General features: G+C 34.6%; 1 protein-coding gene across 1 annotated transcript in view; it reads left to right on the forward strand.

The window, feature by feature from the left end:
• LOC103265404 (protein arginine N-methyltransferase 3-like) overlaps positions 1 to 22682 on the forward strand; it is a gene marked incomplete at its 5' end in the record, with an annotated part of 46265 nt that overhangs the window by 20948 nt on the left and 2635 nt on the right. Inside the window, 2 exons of the mRNA XM_008063072.1 lie at positions 9753 to 9803; positions 9999 to 10086. Coding sequence (XP_008061263.1) covers positions 9753 to 9803; positions 9999 to 10086 — 139 coding nt within the window. The remainder of the gene's footprint in view (positions 1 to 9752; positions 9804 to 9998; positions 10087 to 22682) is intronic.

A 22682-nucleotide genomic window follows, 5' to 3' on the forward strand; every position in this document is an offset into this window, starting at 1 on the left:
CACTGCACTCCAGTCTGGGCCACAGAGTGAGACTCCAACTCAAAAAAAAAAAAAAAGAATGAAGCTGAGGACTTCCTCTCCCACTCTTGGAGCTTTTCTGTCCTCTCAATAAATCCTGCTTTCCCACCAAAAAAAAAGAATGAAGCTGAAATAAACATATTTTCAGATGAACAATATAGAGACAATTTTTGCTCAGAGGACATATGCTAAAAGAAGTACTGAAGGGTTTTCAGGCAAAACAAAAAGAAATATAAAGGTTAACAAAAGTGGTAAATATGTATATACCAGTAGTTCTACTCCTAGTTATATACCCAACACCCATGAGTACACATGTTCACTGAAACTATGCAAATGTCAGCGGTAGACTAGGTAAAGTGTGTAGTCACATATATCTTATAGTTGTGAAAATGACCGATCTACAACAATGTAGGTGAGTTCACAAACACAGTATTGGGGAAAATTAGCCACACACAAAGGATTGCATGATGTGTGATTCAATTTATATTGAAGTATAATAATTGGAAAAACTAATCTTTGCTCTTAGAAATTAGAGCAGTGGTTATTGGGGACAGAGGTGCCTAATATTAGCTGGGTACACAAGGGGACCTACTAGGGTGCTAAGATATTCTGTTAATCTGAATGTAGGTTTCACAGCTGTATTCAGTTTGAAAATTCACCATAATGTACACTTGCATGTACATTTCTTCATGTACATTATACATTAAACAGCTTTTAAAGTTGAAAATATCAATACATTTTAATTAATACTCATTATATAAAGCAATTTTTTATTTATAGCTAAGAAGAAATGTGTAGCAGTGAATATATATATAGGTGAGTTATCAATTTGTGAAATGTCAAAATTAAAGTATTTGTGTCTTAGACTCTGAAGGAGATGATCTTTTTTGTCCCCTAAATCACTTTAATATGCAGTATTGGAATTACAAGGGAGCAATCTAAATAAATTTAAAAGGAGTTTCCATTATTATCTGTGAATATTCTAAATAGATCAAAAATGAAATACATTGAGATTTTCAATAAAAGTATCTTTTCAAATATTTTTAGGCCTATATTGTTTAGTCTATTTCTCCATACCAGTCAATCTGGCAATATCCCTTGAGAAGTATATGGTACTTAATGTGTATTGTTCCCTGGAGGAATCATGAAAGAAAGAAAAGATATAAATTTTCTCTTGGGATAAAATAGAAAATTAATTGAAAAAGGAAGAGTCCATCATTTAAGGTTTGGTTACTACTAGGAAAAAAATCACAATACATAATTCTCATATTTGTTGCTTATGTCTCAGTTTAAACGCCTTTATCCCTAGCAGAGTCCATGCTCTGAAGGCAGCAGCTTGCATGGCTCATGTTTGTATTTTCATCTGGTCACTGTCTAACCGATGATTTAAGCTGCGATAGTCATTTTTATGCCTTGTCTGCTTACTCTTTCTTTTCTTGCTTCAGACTCATCATCAGTTGGCTTTTGAATTCCATATTATGATTTTAAAAGAAATACTTCAACAAAAAATGAATTGTATTTTTGTTGCTGCATGGATTACAAGCACTCTGTCTCCATGCTTGGATAAACTCCATCAAAAGCACATTATCCTCCTCCTTCTGTGGCCAGCTGCCTAATTGTATCTGCTGTAACCACACGCTGTTGGAACATGATACCAATGAAGAACAGAAATGATAAATTACTCCCTGCAGGTGATAGTGATAATGATAATTTTTAATTTCCTTCTTCTGTATAAGGTCTAGCCTGATCTTAACTTCATTGGCTACCATCCTATTGCATACAGGCATGATGTGTCTGTCTTCTTTAAAGAAATACTCATCTCACTAAAATACGTGAGAAAGTAATTCACTTTTATCCCACATCTTTGTTCTTCAAATGAGCATGTATTAAATGAAGGGTAATGTATTCACCTTTATACATATGGAATAAACAAGAAAAATGTGGCTTAAAACAAATTTTTAAATGATTCCATTTACACCTGCCATTAGTTTTCTTCCTTTTTGTGAAATTCACAAAGGAGAGATGAGTAGCTCATTCTAAAGCTGTTTTAATGCTTAGCCATATTTAAATTGCACAGTAAAGCTACATGTGTTAATTTCCTGTATGCTTCAAAGTAATTGTGGAAGGTCATCACCACGTTTCAAGAGTGACCAAACTACCCAGAAATTCACTATATGCATGGGTGTGTGTTTTTTTCTAATTCTGTTTTCTTCTGTTATCATTGTTGTGGTTTATCATCATCATCATCATCATCATCATCACCACCATCACCATCACCACCCATTCTCTCTTCTCTCAGTCTAAGAGACTTTTACTGACTATAGTACAATTCAGTGAAAGTTTATTTAATTTCTGACTGTGGTATAAGTCAGTGAAATTTTACTTATTTTATTTTGACTTTGCCTTTGCAGATTAGCCCAGCTCCAACAAATACTTGATTTTAATGCTTTTTATTCCTTAGCAGTTCTCATTGCCCCTAACAAGATATATGTGTGGGACAAAGGAGAAATTTATTTTGTGGTCAGCCTTCTAACCTATCTGATCTTTTTCAAGCACATGTCAAGCTCCAGTTATTTATTGCCACTGCCTACTTGTCATTATTTTCAGTTTCCTGTGGTTGTTGTTTATTCTTACATTTGAATAACTTCCACAGAGAGAATGTATAGTCATTGAAGTTAACGTTTAAAAGACCTAAAGATTGCCTGCCAGAGTAATGGTATCAAGGTGGTGAAACTATAATTGAAAAATAGTGGTGTGTTATATTTTCCAGACAAAATAGTTTTGTTCCCTAATCAACTGACATATTTGGTTATATCATCATTCCTTTTTTTTCCCCCTGGTTCTTTATTTTTAAATAGCTTTGCAGAAATAAAAGCACTAATCATAGTTTACTTGTTTTATATGACTACATTTCAAGTTTAAAGTTTTTTTCTTTTCTTAATCTCTTTTAATTATTGAGAGTCAGGGGCCTTCGTGTATAGTCTCAGCTACTGAGAAGACTGAAGTGGGAGGATCCCTTGAGCCCAGGAGTTTGAGCTCAGCCTGGGCAACATATCAAGTCTCTGTCTCCAAAAATAAATAAACACAATTAAAAATAAAAAGAATTATTTATACAGGGGGAAAAAGGGCCCTGTCTCTTTAAGAGGCACTCTAAATCTTATTTGCGTTTGAGGGTAGATACCCATTTTAAAACCAGAAACTCCCTTCGTTTTTGTTTTTTGTTTGTTTTTTCAGATCAAAGGTCTTCTGCTTCTCAGATCAAGAGTCTCAGTTATTTGATTACTGTCTGATGAGTAGATTATCTGCATACAGTTTTTGATCCCAGGTGAATTTCTTCCTAACATCTCATGCTTCTGCTTCCTGCTTCCTGCTTCCTGCGTGCCATGGAACTGATCTAGTATTACATAGAGTAACTCTCTCGAGGAATCAAAGACACTGTGAAGCATTTCAGATAGATGCAGTTTCACATTTTTTCTTTGTCATAGATTCTTTCCAAATGCTTATAACCAAAATTAACTATATTTATTGTCTTGGAGCTTATTAACTGTTTTGTTTGTGTTTTTTTGTTTTGTTTTTTTGATATGCAAAACTACCCAGTATTTCTTTCACTGTATTCTTTAGGGAACTGGAGGAGAGTAAGTTTGTAAGTTTCTTCTTTGATTTTTAACTGAAACTCATAAATAGGTTTGGGAATTGGAAGACATTTGTAAAAATCTTTATATTCTCAAATTTGTATGTATTTTTAAATTTTGTTATAAACTCATGGATCAACCTCTCATCTTTGTTAAGTCCTGTATTCTATAATTATAACTCTATAATGGTTCTACGTACTTATTGACAGTCAGATTTATTTTAGATTCATGGGTAGTACATGTGCAGGTTTGTTACATGGGTGTAATATTGCGTGGTGATGAGGTTTGGGTTTTTATTAAGCCCGTCACCCAAATGGTGAGCATGGTATCAATGGGTAGTTTTTCAACCCTTCCTTCCCTTTTAACAGTCCCCAGTGTTTAGTTCCCACTTGTAAGTGAGAACATGTATTAGGTTTTCTGTTTCTGTGTTATTCATCTAGAGTAATCGCCTCCAGCTGCATCCATGTTGCTGCAAAAGACATGATTTCATCCTTCTTCATGGCTGCATAGTATTCCATGGTGTATATGTACCACATGTTCTTTATCTAGCCCATCATTGATGGGCACCTAAGTAGATTCTATGTTTTTGACATTGTGAATAGTGCTGTGATAAACATATGAGTGCAGGTATCTTTTTTTTTAGAAAGCAGGATTTATTGAGAAGATGAAAAAAAGTTCCTACAATGGGAGAGGACCCGAGGGGTTGCCCTGAGTGCAGGTGTCTTTTTGGTAGAATGATTTATGCCCCTTTGGATATATACCCAGTAGTGGGATTGCCAGGTCAAATGACTAATCAAATTTTAGTTCTTTGAGAAATCTCCAAACTGCTTTTCATAGGGACTCAACTAGCTTACATTCCTGCAAACAGTATATGAGCATTCCCTTTTCTCTGCAACTTCACCAACATCAATAAGTTTTTTGACTTATTATAATAGCCGTTCTGACCAGTCTGTTTCTTACCAAAGTTAAAAACTTTGATGTTTCTCTTTGTATGTTCAGGCTGAGGTCACATTTTTTTTTTTTTTATGATGCCAGAAGAGCTGCTTTTAAACCCAAATGTATCACAAAAGCTTTTAATAACTCGTTCAGATTTTTCCTTCTCTTTCTTTTTTGATGGCATAGAATATAAGGAGTATATAAAATTTGTGTAATTTAAAGAACAATTATAAAGTGAAGCACACACACTCCCCCATGAAACCCACTTACTAAAATCTTTAAAAATCTTTATAATGTTTTTCATATAGTTTGGCAGTTTCTTATTACTGTGGCTATTCCATTTAGGTTTTGCTTTTTTATATACGTTCTCTTGGTTCTGTTTTGCTGATCTCTTCATTGAAGGAGGTTGTTTTTGTAGAATTATTACTTGGGGAAACTTGTCATTTTTTTTTTTCAGATTCATATAAGTCCTACTATGTTAGATACTGCCCTTAGCCATTGTGGTTACGGGAATGAGTGATGGGGGGTGAGGGGGAGGTTCACTAAGGGAACTGAGAACAAAGTAATAGTTGAATGTCTCTCCATCTAATGTTATAGATACAAGTTCAACTTAAGTACATTTTTGTTGGGAATATAAACATAGATAAGCACAAATAATATGTATACTGTAAATCCATCACCTACTGTTAATAGCTTTGGGGAATATCTTTCCAGGTATATACATAAACATTCACAGTTGCAAAATAGTTAGCGTGTGCCCATAACATACATACCATTTGTCAAGCTGCTTTTCACCTAATAGCATATATGACTGTTTTCCCAAATCAGTATATATTTATCTAAGGCTTACTTTTCATGGCTAAATGGTATTTAAAGAAACTATTTCTCTACTCACAACACTTCTGACACCAAACTTTGGGCTCTCTATACTAACTGCCAGTTCTTGAATTCTTTGGGATACCAATTGGGTGCCCAAGATTTTAATTCAGTTCTGATACTACTCAGTTTAGCACAGATTCCACAGGTTAAGGGCTCAGTCCCACAAGACTGTTCCCTGCTTCAGTACCAATACCATGTAGCAGGCCAGGTTACCCACACTCTGTGATTTGGCTACATATCAAGGTTACCATGACCCTCTCCTCAGGTTTAAATAATTTGCTATAATAGCTCATAGAACTCAAAGAAACACTTTACTTTTACCACTTTATTGTAAAAGAAATTATAAGGGATACAAATGAACAACCAGATGAAGAGGTACACATGGGGTAAGGTCTGAAAGAGTTTCTAACACAAGAGCCTCTGTCCTTTTAGAGTGGGAATGTGCTACCCTCCTGGCACATGGATACATTCACCAACCTGAAAGCTCTCCAGACCTAGTCATTTAGGGTTTTTATGGTGGTTTTGTTACATTGGCATGATTGAGTAAATCATTGGCCATTCATGATTAACTCAGTCTCCAGGCCCTTTCTCCTCCCCAGAGGAAAATTGTATCTGGTTGTCTTACCTTTTTTTTTTTTTTTTTCCTAAATATGCTAAACTTTTTTTTTACTTGCTTATTAATCATTTGTTTTTCTTTTTAAAATTTTCTGCTTTGTCTTTTTGGCATATTAATTGTTTTTAATTTGTAGTAGCTTCATATACAAAGGACAGTGACCCTGTGTTAAATATATTGCAAATACTTATTGTTTTGTTGTCCTTTAATTGATAGTAAAATTTTAAATTTCTCTTATCATAAGTTTCTGCCTTGTGTGTCATGCTTAAAATGCATTCTCCACTAATAGATTTTATAAACACCTTTATATTAATGTATTGGTGGAATCTCGTGTTCTTCACTCCCTCCTCACCCCCCTGCATTGATCTTCGCCATGTGTATACATTGGCAACCCCATCAGATAACATTGTAATTTTTCCTTAAACAATCATAAATATTTTAAAAGATTCAGAGAGGGAAAAGATTGTATTTTATATTTACCCAACTGTTTATCATTTCTGTAGTTTTTCTATCTGTCTTGATGTTCCAGGTTACCTTCTATTATGATATCCCATCAACCTAAAGGATTTTTTTTTTAAATAACTTCTAAAGGAAGTCTGTTGGCAGTGAATTCCTTTAGTTTTCCTTCACTTGAAAATGTCTTATGTTTTGCCTTCATTCATAAAGGATGTTTTCACTGGATATAGAATTATGAAAGGTTTTTTTCCTTCTCTAATATCTTTCTCTTTTCTATCTGGACCTCCAGTTACATGTTAGATCCACAGGTCCCTGAGATTCTGTGCATTTTATTGCAATGTTTTTCCCTTGCATCTTCAAATTGGATAATTTCTGTTGCTCTGTCATCAGATAAACTAAAATAACCGATAAACTGATTTTTTCCTCTGTCATCTCCATTCTGCTATTCAGCCCAGAGATTTCTTTGTTTCCATTACTATATTTTTCAGTCCTAAACTTTTCATTTGGTTCCTTTTTTGTGGTTTCAATTTCTCTGCTGAGAATTTCTGTCCTTTGATTCATCTAATTGTGTTTTCTGTTATTTCAGGGAGCATAATCAAAATTGCTGCTTTGAAGTTTTTGTCTGATAAAAGCAGCAGCAACTGGGTCATCTCAGAGGTGACATCTGTTGATTGTCTTTTCTCTTGAGAGTTGTTAGAGTTTTCTGATTCATTATATGTTGGGAAATTTGAGATTGTATACTGACTGTTATGTATGTTACATTGTGTAGACTCTGTGTCTTCTTAAAATCTTATTAAGGATGTTGATGGTGGCTGGGCATGGTGGCTCACACCGATAATCCCAGCACTTTGGGAGGCTGAGGTGAGAGAATTGCCTAAGCCCACAGGTTTGAGACCAGCCTGAGCAGCTTGGCAAGACCTCATCTCTACAATCAGAAAATTAGCCAGGCGTGCTGGCATGTGCCTGTAGGTTCCAGCTACTTGGAAGACTGAGGCGGAAGGATTGCCTGAGCCCAGCAAGTGGAGGCTGTGGTGGCCATGATCGTGCCACTGCACTCCAGCCTAGGTAACAGAGTGAAAACTCCAATTCAAAAAAAAAAAAAAAAGAATGTTGGTGTTTGGTGTTAGCAGGCAGTCAGCCCAATTGAGATCAGACCATAAGTTCTATCTCACAGTGTCTGGGCAGACAATGAGTGGGTCAAATCTTAGTTACATTTTCTAAGCCTTTGCTGTACTGTTTTGGGCCTCTCCTGCACATATATGGTTTAGGAATTAGTCTGAGACATTTTCCAAACTTCAGGTCAGTTCTTTAATTCTTTACTTATTGGTTTTGGTTTTTTTCATGTGTGTTTTATTCAAGGATCAATCCTGAGACTTGTGCTAGTGATTCAAATTTTAGTTCAGTTCTCTAAGCCTTTGCTATGTTGATCTGGGTCTAGCCTGAGCATGCATAGCTCAGGGAATAGGCTGAGACTTGTGAGTTCCTACATAGAATTAGGAGATCCTCTTTAACTCTCTCCTCTTCATATTTTTCCCATACTCTCCATTTTTTTCAAAATTGAAAATTGTTAGTTCCATCCAAATTCAGTCAGTCAGTGACTTAATAGATTATACTGACTACATATTAATAATAAGGCTAGCTGTATTTAAGAGACTGAAAGCTAAAAAATTTAATTTGGCTAAAATTTATTTGAATGTAGTGGATAAAGGGCACAGAAATATGAGTTATACTCGGGCCCTGCTGCTCTTGAATAATTTATAGTTTAATAAGGTGAACTATAATATAGTATGGTAAATAATATAATAGAATTATGTATGAACAGTAAACCTATTCACTAAAGCAAATATTTATTATGTACTGTGAGCCAGGCACTGCTCTGGACACTAAGAATATAGTAGTGAACAAAACAGGCATACAGAAATAAATTTTAAAAATCAGTTGAATTAGTCTATGGAGGAGTAGCTTAAGTATTGGAAAATCAACGGGAAAAAGTTATGGTGTAGGAATATTCTGATTAACTACATAGTTTTTAACGATAATCTGTAACTGAATGCTTCATTGCTTTATAATTCTGTTTGGCAGAATTATTAACACTATTTCAATTCTCTCCAGGTATCTAAAATGAAATGAACCTCAAGGTTAAATACTGAATTTGGTTTGGACCCAATCCATATTTACCCTGCATGATCAATAAAACTTCACATCTTAACAAAAGCAGCAGAGTACACAAATTAACTTTACAGTGATTTTTCAATAATCAATGTCCTGTTGTTAACACTTTATAAGCTTAATTTAATACCAACTTTAAAAATAAATTAAGTCAAGCTAGTCCCATTAGTGGGAGAAAAAAAAGAATGGTATCATTTAAATTTTAAATTAAAAAATCAAAATTATATATTCCTCTGAATATGTTAATTTCTTTTGAAGACTTTTTTGTCCTATCACAGTAACCCTTAGGGATCACTTTGGAGTTTCTACTTTGGGCATTTGCTTGAACATAAGGTTGATTTGAATGCCATTATTTATTTTTATTATGTTTTCAGGAAAAAAGAATAGGTAACATTTTAAAATTCTTTCCATTGATTCATCACAGAAATATTCATAATACTTCTGTACATAGTACACCTTTAAAATTGGGTGTACTAAATCAGAAGACATGGAATGAACTGGTGGCTTCGTATAAAGTGTGTGTTTCAACTATTTTTTACTGTATAATAGCCCATCCCAGAATTCAGTGACTTGAAGCCACAATCATTTATATGTATTTGCTTATGATTCTGCAATCTGGACTGGAACTATCTGACCAGTGCTTCTGCTGGTCTCTCCTGGGTCTCTCATGCAGCTGCTGTTGTCTGGAGGCTTTACTGGAGCAGGAGGGGTCAAAGTGCTGATCTCGGCTGGCGAGTCAGGACCAGCTGGGGTTGCTGAGCACTCTCCATGAGCTCGTTCACATTTCAGTAGTCCAGCATGGTCATTGCTCTAGTAAATCACATTGTTTGTTTGATTAGCCTTGTTACCTGTATTATGTTGTTTCTGTGGGGGGAGGTCAAATTATTTTTACTTAGAACATCTTTTCCAGGAAAAATAGTTTAAGAGTTATCTAGTCTTTGAAACTGTTTCTCATTTATCATGTCTTAAAAGACAATAATTAATTATTACATTATGTAATTCATTTAATAAGTATTTATATTCCCCTTTTTTTCCAAAAAAAAAAATAGGCAATTGCTGGCTACTTTGACATATACTTTGAGAAGAATTGCCACAACAGGGTAAGTATCATGTGTTGTCTCATAAGAAGTAATTATGCAGAAGCACATATATTTTATTTTTGTGCCCCCAAGGTGTTTAATCGTAAGCATTTGCTGTTGTAAGCAATTGGGGATTGTATTTGATGTAGTAGATTAATGTACCATGATATTAAAAATATTGTCCTTCATCATACATTTTTGAATTTTACCATGCAGGTCGTGTTCTCTACGGGCCCCCAGAGTCCCAAAACACACTGGAAACAAACAATATTTCTATTGGAAAAGCCATTTTCTGTTAAAGCAGGTGAGAAGGAATAGTAGAGGGTGAAGTATCTTGTTCATTCTAAAGTCAACATCATTCATTCATTTTACAACTACTTTTTATGTGCACGCTTTATTTGAAGCAGTATAACGTGCTAAGAAAAGATGTTCTTAGAGCTTACTATCTACATAAATTTTAGATGGCATATCATTTAATTAAAGACATTTAAGAAAATTTTTCACTTCAGTCTAATTTCTGCCAATTAAAATAAATAGGGAATATTATGTAGCTCTTAAAGTACCCCAAAATAATTGAGAAAACTTTTCCTTATGCAATAATTAGTATTTAACTAATTGCAACTATTACTAAAAGAAAATATATTCATTCCCCAAGTGACTAAAGAGAAATATCACCAATAGAAGTAAAATGTAAATTAATAAAAATGTCATTTATGTTATTGTATTCAAAATATATTTGTCCTGAATTCTCTCCACTGTCTCACCTAACTATTCAGTCTTACATAATGTCCAAGAGCTGGTCAGATTCTACATTTCTTTGTTTTAACCTCATTGATTGTTCACTTATATTAGCACCTCTAGTTCTTACATACCTATACATTTAGCTCCAAATGTTAGAATTTGACTATGAATTTTTTGTTTAAACTGTTATATCACATATAAGTCTTTTTGTTCCATCTTCACTGAAATCCTCCAGAGGGCAGGAAAGCTGAATGTATTATAATAAGCTTCCATGAAAACCATCATCACTAATAAATCAGGGAAAGGCCAACTGAAACCATGAGAGGCTGTTTCTCATCCATCAAGTTGAGGAAAAAACTCATGAAGTTTAATAATGCCAAGTGCTGGCAATGATGTAATCAGATGGAATGGTCATACTATTTTTCTAGTTGTTTTAATTAGTAAAACTTTAGAGAACTGTTTGATACCACCAAGTTCAGTATAGCTGAGGCATCCCTTCAACCAAGCAGTTTTTTTTTCCTTAGGCATGTGTTCTGAACAAGCTCTCCTGCAACATGCATACAAAAATCTCCACAATGGTATAGTTTGTAGAAGTGAAGAATTAGAAACAACCTTAATATTCATCAGCAGAAGATGGGTAAATAAATATGGTAGTTGCACAGAATAAAATCTCTAGAGTAAATAAGTTAGTATGTGTATGCCTATCAAAAGCACATTGAAGCTTTGTAGTGGGAGCTCCTGGGGAGGCTGAGGCAGGAGGATCCGTTGAGCCCAGGAGTTCAAGGCAGCAGTGAGCTATGATCAAGCCACTGTACTCCAGCCTGGGCAATAGGAGTGAGACCTCATCTCTAAAAATAGGGTGAGATTGACCAAAAAGAAAGCTGCAGGATGAGTCGTACAATACTACCACTACAATGAAGTTTAAAAACACGTAAAACAACCATACACACATGTATAATAAAAATATGAAGCAACATTTTAAGAATAATCATTAGATTCAGTAGTGGTTACCTCTGGGGAAGGATAGATAAAGGATTGGGGCTGATTCAGTGTCATATAAAAGAAAAGACATGTCAAAAAAAGAACTATTTATTTTAAAAATTGAAGGAACTGTGGCAGAATATTAAGATTTGCCAAAGGTGAGGGGTAGGCTCCAGGTGGTCATTGTATTAATCTCTGTATGTTTTAAATATTTCATAAGATTCTATTATGATTTTGATTTCAGTGTCAATGCATGATTTAAATTTAGCAGATGCAAATATACACCATAAGAGTGATGCAACAACTTGTTGTCAATTTCTCCCTTTGAAGTCACACACACTATGGAAATAAAACCTTGATAGTGTCATTTTCGGTATCTCCAGAAAACTTGAGCACAGCAAAACTGAAATGAGGCAAACAGAAATGAAGTCCTTTTGAACGCTCTTTTTGTTTGTTTGCTTTTGTGTTGCTCTGGTATTTGTATTGATGTTTGGAGACCTCGAAAATGCTGCTTTTTTTTTTCATTGTAAACATTTTGTTATCTTAATACTAGAATTTTTAAAGACAGACTAGTTCATATTTTAATTGTGATGGCGATTTAATATAGCATTTGATGATTCTCAAAATTTTTTCCTACCTAATTATAGTGAAATATTGATGACAAGTGAAATTTTGAATTCTGACTATTCTTAACCCAGTAATCCTTGGAGTGATTGGTTTGTGCCTTGCTCTTAGGCTTTTTTTAGAACATTGTAAAGGAGGTGTGTGACCAGAGTGTTGTCCTCTAGCACTGCCTATATTTACTGCCATGGTGCAAGCACTTGTATTTACATAGTAAGACTAATACATCACAAAATATTAGAATCTCCTAAAAGAGCACAACCTGAAGAAAAATGTAAAAAGGAAATTTCAAAATAAGAAAATTATGGTTATTTTTCAGCTTGTGGGAATATAAAGATTCATATAAGTAAATATAACCCTTTTTATAATCCTGCTAGGCCTTTGATGGTAATGTTAATAAGAGGTGCTAAAAGTTGCAGGGTAGAGTACTGAAGAGGACAAGCTAATCAGAAAAAGAGATCAAGAACTCTACATAGGAAGTCTCTTGAGTTTTACATGAGTACTAATGTGTATATGGAAGAAACAGATGAAAAGGCACAAGTTCGGGCAACGTAACTGAGGCATCTGTGTACTGAAAAATTCTCAGAGCTCACATGGGCTGCGAGGTATTCGTGTTTCAACCAGCTAGAGCACTGAGGTCTTTTAGACTATTTGGTCATGATTCCAGGAGGATCACGCCTTTGTAGTAAGAACAGACTATCCTTAGATTAAGACTTTCTAGATGTTCCTTAACAAAACTTAAAAACAAGCCTGGAAAGGAAAAAAACTGTATGTAACTTACTGGCAACAAAGGAAAACAATAAAACTCAGATATTCAACAGCATAAAATTCAATCAGACATTAAGTGCAGGAAAATATCAGTTGGTAGAAACAGATCCAGAAATGACAGAATTAGTAGACAAGCATGTTGAAACAAATATAAATGATAACTATATTTATACCAACATAGTGAGGAGAATATGAGAAGATATTTAAAATGCAAATGAAACGTCTAGAGATGGAAATTACAGCATCTGAAGTGAAAATGTCATTTGATAGAATTAACAGCAAAAGAAAAGATCAGTGAACTTGAAGATAGAGCGATAAAATATATCCAAAATGAAACAGAGAGAGAAAAAAAGATTTTTTTTAAAATGAGCACATTCACAGTAACCTGTGGGAAAATCTCAAGCACTCTATCTTAAACGTAATAGCAAGAACCCAGTTGACCTGAAATCCAAAAGAAGGCAGCAACACAGAGGAGTCCTCCCATTCTAGCCAGGTAGGTTGGGGGTGGATGTCCTAACGTTCAGAGAGTGGAGGAAATCCCCATTTACCTTTTCTGGTTTTTTTCTCTGTTCTCTCATGCCCCAGCTTTCAGATAATCCCATAGTGATGATGGCAATAATTGGTAGCAGAAGGGACCCACAGACACCAAAACTGAGGGACAGTAGGTAAATGAATGGATGTGGCTCTGTTTACAAAAACAGACAACCATCCTCTTAAAAACTTTCTGAAAAATAAATCTCAACATGCAGATTTCTTCACTGGCATTCTCCCAACCACTTAAAGAAGCAATAACATCAGTTCTACAGTCTCTTCCAAAAAATAGGAGAGATGGAAACTAATTTTATGAGGCCAATATTACCTTGATACCAAAACTCTAGAACAAGAAAATTAAACTATAGACCATTATCTCTCATGTATATAGATGCAAAAATTCTCAATATTAGCAAACTGTATCTAGCAATATACAAAAAATAATAGTATACCATGACCAAGTGGCATTATGTTTCAGAAACGTAAATCTGATTTAATATTTTAAAATTATACTATAATACAGTCCACCACATTAACAGCTTAAAGAAAGAAAACTGCATGATTATATCAGTGGACACAGGAAAAGCATCAAGAAAAATTAAAGTCTTTTTTAATAAATTTTTTTGTTTTGAAGATGTGGGGGTTAGGTATACAAATTCAGGGTTAGGTATACAAAATGTTCATTATGCAGGTACCCTTGTTGATGAGGTGTGCCTCCCCCCTTCCCTGGCAGTTTCCTACTCCTACCAATGAAAAATTAAAATCTTAGGAAAAAATTTTACAAAATGTATGCAAAGCCTGTATACGCAAAACTACAGAACTTTGCTGAGAAAAATTAAAGAAAACCGAAATAAATGGAAAGATATACTTTGTCTGTTGGAACAATACTGGTAAGGTGTTACTTCCTCCAAATTTATTTATTAATTCAGTGCAGTATCAATCAAACTCTCAGTTTTCTAGAAATTGATGGACTGACTCTAAAATTTATGGTAATCAAAAGCCTAGAATAGCCAAACAATTCTGAGAAAGAACCATATTGGAATCCTTACACTATGTTACTTCTAAGCTTACTAAAAGTTATATTAATCTAGACAGTGTAGTTTAGTGTATACTATAGGGAAGACATATAGATCAATATAACAGAAAATTCTGGCCCAGCGCAGTGGCTCATGCCTGTAATCCCAGCACTTTGGGAGGCCAAGGCCAGAGGATTGCCTGGGCCCAGGGGTTCGAGATCAGCCTGGGCAACTTGGCGAGACCTTGTCTCTACAGTAAATCAAGAAAAATTAGCCAGGCCTGGTAGCACATGCCTGTAGTTCCAGCTACTCAGAGGCTGAGACAGAAGGATCACCTTAGCCCAGGACATCGAGGCTGCAGTGGCCAAGACCGTTCCACTGCACTTCAACCTAAGCGACAGAATGAGACTCCAACTCAAAAAAAAAAAAAAAAAAACCAAATAGGGAATCCAGAAGTAGACCCACTCTTGTATACTTAACCAAATTTTTCCAAAGAGACAGTGTAATTCAATGGGGAAAGGATAGTCTTCAACAAATGGTGCTAGAACAAGTAAATATTCATTTGGGGGGAAAATGACTATCAATTCTTCTCACCATATGCAAAAACGAACATACATAAAAACTACGTGGATCATAGCAATGACCAGTGGGGTATGGTACAAAAACCCATAGATTTTTTTGGCTTGTTTTTTAAACGAATTTTAGAGTGACCAGAAAAGTTTGTAAACAAAGTTTATTAGAGAAAGAAGGGAGAAAAGAATGGGAGACATGCCAGAGCTGGCATGGGCGAAAGAAACTGCCCCTTTGCTCTTTACAGTTGACCTGATGTACCTTTACACTGATTGATTATGCTAAAGAGGGAGGAGCCAGGTAACTGCTATTCTGGAGATTGACATCTCTGGGCTCCTAATGGGAGGAGAGACGGGGAGGGGTAGGACCACATTGTCTTTTGCAGGAGACCTGCCACATGTTTCTAATTCACAAGTACCTGAGCTAAAAGGTGGTCTTATAATTCTTGTTTTTTTGTTGGTTTTTTTTTTTTTGAGTTGGAGTCTCACTCTGTCGCCCACACTGGAGTGCAGTGGCTGCTCCCGGCCACCGCAGCCTCGACCTACTGGGCTCCAGCGATCCTTCCGCCTCAGCCTTCCATATAGCCGGAACTACAGGTGTACGCTACCACGCCTGGCTAATTTTTGATTTATTGTAGAGATGAGGTCTCGCCAAGTTGCCCAGGCGGGTCTCGAACCCGGAGGCTCAGGCAATCCACTCATCTCAGCCTCCCAAAGGTGCGGGATTACAGGCTGAGCCACGGAGCCCGGCGGTCTTATAATTCTTATGGCTTTGGTCAGTTAAGGGGTTGTAGTCAGTCTTCTTTCAACAGGGAACCTGAACGTTTCTTTGTGATTATTATGCTAAACCATGAATTGAAATATTGGGCTGTTCTGCTCTTACATCTGATAGAGTTTTCTTTTTATTTGCCAAGGGAATGGAGTAGGCTGCAGCTTGGCCTGCAGTAAAATGTAATTTTTAAAATGTCTGAGTGCTTCCTAAAACTTGCCCACAGAGAAATTTATCTCTATCTAACCTGCGCTCGCTGCCCTGCCTCAATAGAACTAAATACAAAAGCTTAAACTATAAAATTTCCGGAAGATAACATAAGCGATGATCTTTAAGACTTTGGGGTGGTGAATTTATGAAAGTGAGATATTGGCAAGACTCGTTGAACTGTATGTGCATATTTTATTTTATGTAATGCCTTAGTAAAGATATTTTTAAACCCTCGCTGGGTAGTCAATCTTCAGGATAAATTACAAACTCCTTTCTCTGGCCCTTTACAATCCCACCTTTGATTTAATCCTTTCAACTCCACCATTTTACAGCCCCAGGATAGCCCATAGACTTCAGCTATACAAGTTGTTCATTTAAACTAACTTTTCTTTTTTTCTCCCTGCTTTTGTCCAAGTACTCTTCTACCAGAAAGCTGTTTTGACCTTTTTCACTTCATAAAGTCCACTTCACCCTTTATGATCCAGCTCATTTCTGTAAATTTTATAAATTGCCTCCAAAAAGTTCATTGCCTCCCTCCCTTGCTCTGCCAGATAAATTCTTGCATTTGTGTTAGTATGCTGTGATAAAGAGTTCAATAGAACATGAGTTATTTGTCTCTCTCACTTCTTTTTGATTTGATGTACTATTTGGCATATTGTAAATATTCTGCTGAATAAATGAATAAGTACAGGAAAACGCATTGTCATTGAAATCTAATTTTCTCTCATTACCTTGGGTGACACTATGCCAAGGGCACTTAGCTAGTAGCTGTATTTGATTCACTCATATTGCCAATTCTGATTTTCCCAGAAATCTCATCATACTATTCCTTTTATATGAGCAGGTTGGTGTTCAAATTTATCTTGGCTTTGCTGAAAAGATTTATCTATAGTTGTGTTAAGCTAAAAGTGGTTTGGATCAACATACTATAACATTTTTAGATAAAATTAAATAAAGCTGAATTTATTTGTGAAAATGTACTATATATATAAAGCTTATTTTAGTGTCCATAAAGTAATAAGACAAGATTTTTAAGTAAATAAAATATTGTAAACATACCTATATTTTTGCCTAGTCTGGGTGTGTGTGTGTGTGTGTGTGTGTGTATGTGTGTGTGTGTGTGTGTTAATATCTTCAGTAATGGTAAATCTTTTTTTTTTTTAATGGTAATAAATCTATCCTTGGGAGTAGACTTGATATTTAGAAAGCAGGTAGAAATAGTATGAATAGAGAATTTCTCAGACTAAGAATTTGCCAAAAATAATAAGAATTCATTTATACTGCACTTGGCTAAAAGCAAATTGGAGTAATAAAATCATGAGTCTAGTTTTTTTGTTTGTTTGGTTTGTTGTTTTTATGTGTAACCTAGTTCTAAAAATAGTTGCAGAAGAACTTTAAACATTTGAACACTTTCAGTATTGTGGGAATAAGGGATCTACTTCCCAGAATGAATATTTTTAAAGGTGCTAGAGAACACTTTAAAGTTTAAATTCAGGGTGTTTTTTCCCTTTAAAAATCACATGTTTTCACTCATATAATGGACCTTGAACATCCAATGCAATACTATGAGAAAATGACGGATGGTACTGGGAACCTACGGGGGGGAGGGGGATGGGATTAACAGTAGCAAATATCTGTCGGGGGATGGGAAAACACTTTTTATTTACAGGGTGCCTGAATGAAACGTCATTGTACACCTACCCTTAACTGTACCCCCCAAAACCATAATAAAAACTACTGATTAATGAAAAAAAAAAAAAAAAAAAAAAATAATGTACAGTTTGATTATACAAACTTATATGGCAGTTTTTACTTCAAAAATTTAAATCTTTTTTATGTGATTTGACTTTGAAAATATAAGATCGGGGTACTTATATCTCTTTCTTTATAGGTATAGCATATAGTAAGCTTTTATATGATGAAGAATCCTTTGGCTTTGTTTTGTTTTTTCATTGTTTTAAACTCTAAGCTCCAATAGTGATAATACAATAATGATTTGTTGTGTTTTTCTTTTTCCCTTCTGAAGAAATGAAATTTTATTGCTCTGGAAGAAATTAATTCTAAAAATCACACTATAACAGAATTCAAATGAAATCAATTTTTTTCTTGATTGAACTGCAGCACTGCTTTGTGGTATACTAATAGCCATCTGCTGATGATAAAAAACAAGTTAGTACAGTTTAGCTCCACAGAGCATTCTCACAGCTCTCGCCACAGTACACACAGTTAGCAGCATCAGTCATTTTATATCTGTTTGACACTGATTAATTGCTCTGATCTAGTCTAATGTTATAGCCACTGCCTTGGCACTTTAGTTAGGCCTGAACAATTGAAGGGAGTTCAGCAGTGTGAATTATGTATGTGACCCTTTGTGCTACTTAATTAACTTAAGTGAGTGTGTGTGCAGCTAATCTCTGAAATTAAGATTATTATGGAAAAGATATTTACTTGTATTTCATTTTAAGACGTGAAAATAGCATGACTATTACCAGCTTATAAGGCAATTATGTTATTTTAATTTTTCACATGGTTTATTTAGAATTTTTAATTAAAATTAAATTTTTGTGAAAATTTAATAGAAATATCCATGACTAATTCATTTTGACTGGGGTTTTCTTTCTAATTTGAGGACAACAAAGACCTCTTATAGACAATCTTTGAACCTGAAGAATTTGATAACCAGATTTATTTTAAGCATCATGGAATATTTCTATTTTAACTGTTACACTAAGGATTAAATAGAACTTTTACAAACAAGCCAACTTGTATATTTTTGGTGCTGTAAAGGTAAGTTAAATGAAAGAGCAGCAACCATTAGAGCAAATGCACTAAAAGAAAATCTACATCAAGCCGGGCTCAGTGGCTCAGCCTGTAATCCCACGCTTTGGGAGGCTGAGGTGAGTGGATTACCTGAGCCCGTGGGTTCAAGACCCACCTGGGCAACTTGACGAGACCTCATCTTTACAATAAATCAAAAAAATTAACCGGGCGTGGTAGCGCACGCCTGTAGTTCCAGCCACTTGGAAGGCTGAGACAGAAGGATCGCCAGAGCCCAGCAGACGGGAGTGGCCACTGCACTCCAGTCTGGGCGACAGAGTGAGACTCCAACTCAAAAAAAAAAAAAAGAAGAAAATATGCATCAATGAGAAAAGCACTAAGGTAAATGCACCCAATTTTTTTAGATAGTAGTTAAATATTTGAAGTATAATACTCATCACCTCTGATACTCACTGAAATCAAAGCAGAGCAATCCAATTCTGGTTTTTGTTTATCTAGGTAACAAGGTGTTTTTGTTGTTTTCTTTCATTGTTTTTATTTTCATGTTTGGTTTCTAATAACATATAATGTTAACAGTAGGAATGTAAAACTGGAGTATATTGCATGCCTTTTATGAAGGAATTCCATTTCTGATATCCATCTTAGGAAATCAGTTCAAAATTCAGACTTTTAAAAAGTCTTTGCTACTCTAAAAAGTGAACATTAACACTGCTTTAATGTGCTTCTCTTTCTTTAAACTATCTTGCCAGATAGAAGTATTTTTCATCTTGTATAGTCAAACTTGTTAACCTTTTCCTTTTGGTTTCTGACTTTGGTTTCATACTTTAAAAGATCGTATTTATTAAATCCTTTCCCTGGTGATTTAAAATGCCCTCCTTACTATGTATGTACTGACTCTCTATAATGATCTTCTGTTTTCTCTATGGCATTTCATTTATCTGTTTATTCCAAAGGCACCACATTTTTAAACAACTTTATTATGCAGTAATTTATATATAATGGCAACTCACACATTTTAATATCACAGTTCAATGAATTTTGAAAAATGTATACACCACCATAGAAATATAGAATATTTCCATCACTCCTGAAAGTTTCATTCTCATCCCCTGAGCGATCAGTCCCCAACTCCAATTTTTAGACTAAGAAAGTTAGTTATGCACTGTTACTATATATTAATATTTTTTTTTAGAATTATCAGTGAAATTGTACAGAATGTACTCTAGCTTTTTTCCTTGCCATATTTTGAGATTCAGCTGTGTGTGTATCATTAGTGTGTTCCTTTTCATTGTCAAATACCAGAATATTCCTTTGTATGGACATACCACAGTTTACTTAGGCGTTCATTCATCTGCTGCTAGACTTTAGGATTATTTTCAGTTAGGGCCCATTATGAGTAAAGTTGCTCCAAACATTCATGTAAAAGTCTTGGTGCAGATATATGTTTTCATTTTTCTTGGGTAAAAACCTAGAAATAGAATGTCTAGGTCTTATGATAAGTGTATATTTAACTTTATAAGAAACTGGCAAACCCTAAATGACTGCACCATTTAACATTCCTAGCACCATTTGAATTTAGTTGTTTTACATCCTTGTTAACACTTAAAAGTCTTGTTAATTTAAGCCATTTTACTGGGTCTGAAGTTGTATTTGTGATTTTAATTTGCATCTGCCTGATGATAAATGATGATCATGTTTTCATGATGACTAGCTGTATATTTTTTGGTGAGGTTTCTGCTAAAATATTTTGCTCAATTTTTAATTGGGTTGTTTGTCATCTCATTGAGTTGTAAGGATTTTTTTACAAATGGATATAAGTTCTTTGTCAGATATATGTGTAGCTACATACACATATTATAGCTGTGTGTAACTATAAATCTTTGTTCCAGCTCCTTGCTTGTCTTTTCATTGTCTTAATGTCTTTTTAAGAATAGAAATCATTAATGAACTTGATTAAATCAAATTTAGAATTTGTGCTTTTGTGTTCTAATTAAGGAAGTTTTGCCTAACCCTAATATCGTAAAGATTTTCTTACATGTTTCTTATATATATGTGTGTGTGTATATATATATGTATATATATAGTTTTACCTTCTACATTTAGGTCTATAACCTATTTTATTTTAAATTTAAGAGTTAATAATAGTTCATTTTTTTCCCAAATGTGTATTCACTTGTTCCATCATTCCTTTTTTTTTTTTTTTTGAGTTGGAGTCTCACTCTGTCGCTCAGACTGGAGTGCAGTGGCCGCTCCTGGTCACCACAGACTCAACCTGCTGGGCTCCGGAGATCCTTCCACCTCAGCCTTCCGAGTAGCCGGAATTACAGGCATGTGCTACCACGCCTGGCTGATTTTTTTATTTATTGTAGAGATGAAGTCTCGCCAAGTTGCCCAGGCGGGTCTTGAACCTGCCGACTCAGGCAATCCACTCACCTCAGCCTCCCAAAGTGCTGGGATTACAGGCTGAGCCACCGGGTCCGGCTTGTTCCATCATTTCTTAAAAAGACTATTATTTTCCCATTTAATTGCCTGAATTCCTTTGCCAAAAACTAATTGGCCATATGTGTGAACTCTCTGGTATCCCCATTGATCTGTATGTCTGTTCTTTTGCCCGTAAGACTCTATCATTATAAGATTGTATAAGTCTTCCTGTTTTGTTATTTTTCAAAAATGTTTTGGCTATTCTAAATCCTTTTTACTGACATATTAATTTTAAAATTGGCTTTCTAATTTCTACTCACAAAAAGAAGCCTGCCAAGATTTTGGTTTAGATTTTGTTAAATCTATAGATTAGTTTAGGGAGAATTGACATCTTAACTGTATTGAATCTTTCACCTATGAGTAAAATGTTTGGGTCATCGTTAGAGTTATTTTGTAGTTTTATGTGAATAAATCATAGATGTATGCCTTTACATTTATCTCAAGTATTATATGCTTTTTTGAAGCTATTGTATATGCTAATATATAAATTCCTTATTGCTGGTATATAGAAATAGAATTTTTGTATTTTGGCCTTAGTCATAAAACCTTGCCTGAGATCTTATAGTTCTAGTGGTTTTTGCATGTTGCTTTAGGATTTCCTACTTAGAAGACCATGTGATCTACAAGTGAAGACCGCTTAATTTTTTTTCCAATTTGTATTTTCTTTTAACCCCCACACATGAATCCCCTGACTAGGATGCCTAATAGAATACTTACTCTCTGTTGGGAGCCATTTTATTATTTTTGAATCTCAAGTATACATCATCTCTTTTCATATATGAACTACTTTTATTGCAGCACTTAAATTAATGACTTTAAAATAAGACACATTGCTTATAAGTAAAAAAGAACTATCTAGCCACTAAGTTGTAAAAATCAACAGTTTGTTAATTCAGTGTTGACTTCAGTGTTGGTGATTTGGTAAGTTAAAAACCTAGTAACCGTGTTGGCAGTTGCTGTTCTCTGTCATGTACTTATAAAAACAGTCAGTTTATCATAAATCGACTATTTGATCGTTTTAGTATCAGTAAATGATAACTTAAATAGAAGTTTTAAAATGTTGGTTAAAAATAGAAGCAATAAAATATTGCCAGCATAATCAAAGTTGAAAAAGTCTCTTAGATGTGTTTAAAACACTCATGATCTTTTATTTCTTCTCTAGGTTAATGCGTTAGATAAGACATGTATTGTGTTTATTAAAGCCATCGTAGAATAACTACATATTATATAACATACAATAATAGTAATTGAATGTTTTTATAAACAAGTAGCTAAATATTTTTACCAAAAAGGTCACAGGGCAGTAACATTTAGGCCATCTCCTGTCCATTATAGTATATTTAAAGCTATAATATTTGAGTTTAGATGGCAATTCGGACTATGGAGTGTAGTGGAAGAACATGGGCTCTGGATTCAAATTGCCTTGCTTAATTAA

Source organism: Carlito syrichta, unplaced genomic scaffold (assembly GCF_000164805.1).
Source record: "Carlito syrichta isolate Samal-C Ts95f unplaced genomic scaffold, Tarsius_syrichta-2.0.1 Scaffold306533, whole genome shotgun sequence".
Classification (NCBI taxonomy): domain Eukaryota; kingdom Metazoa; phylum Chordata; class Mammalia; order Primates; family Tarsiidae; genus Carlito; species Carlito syrichta.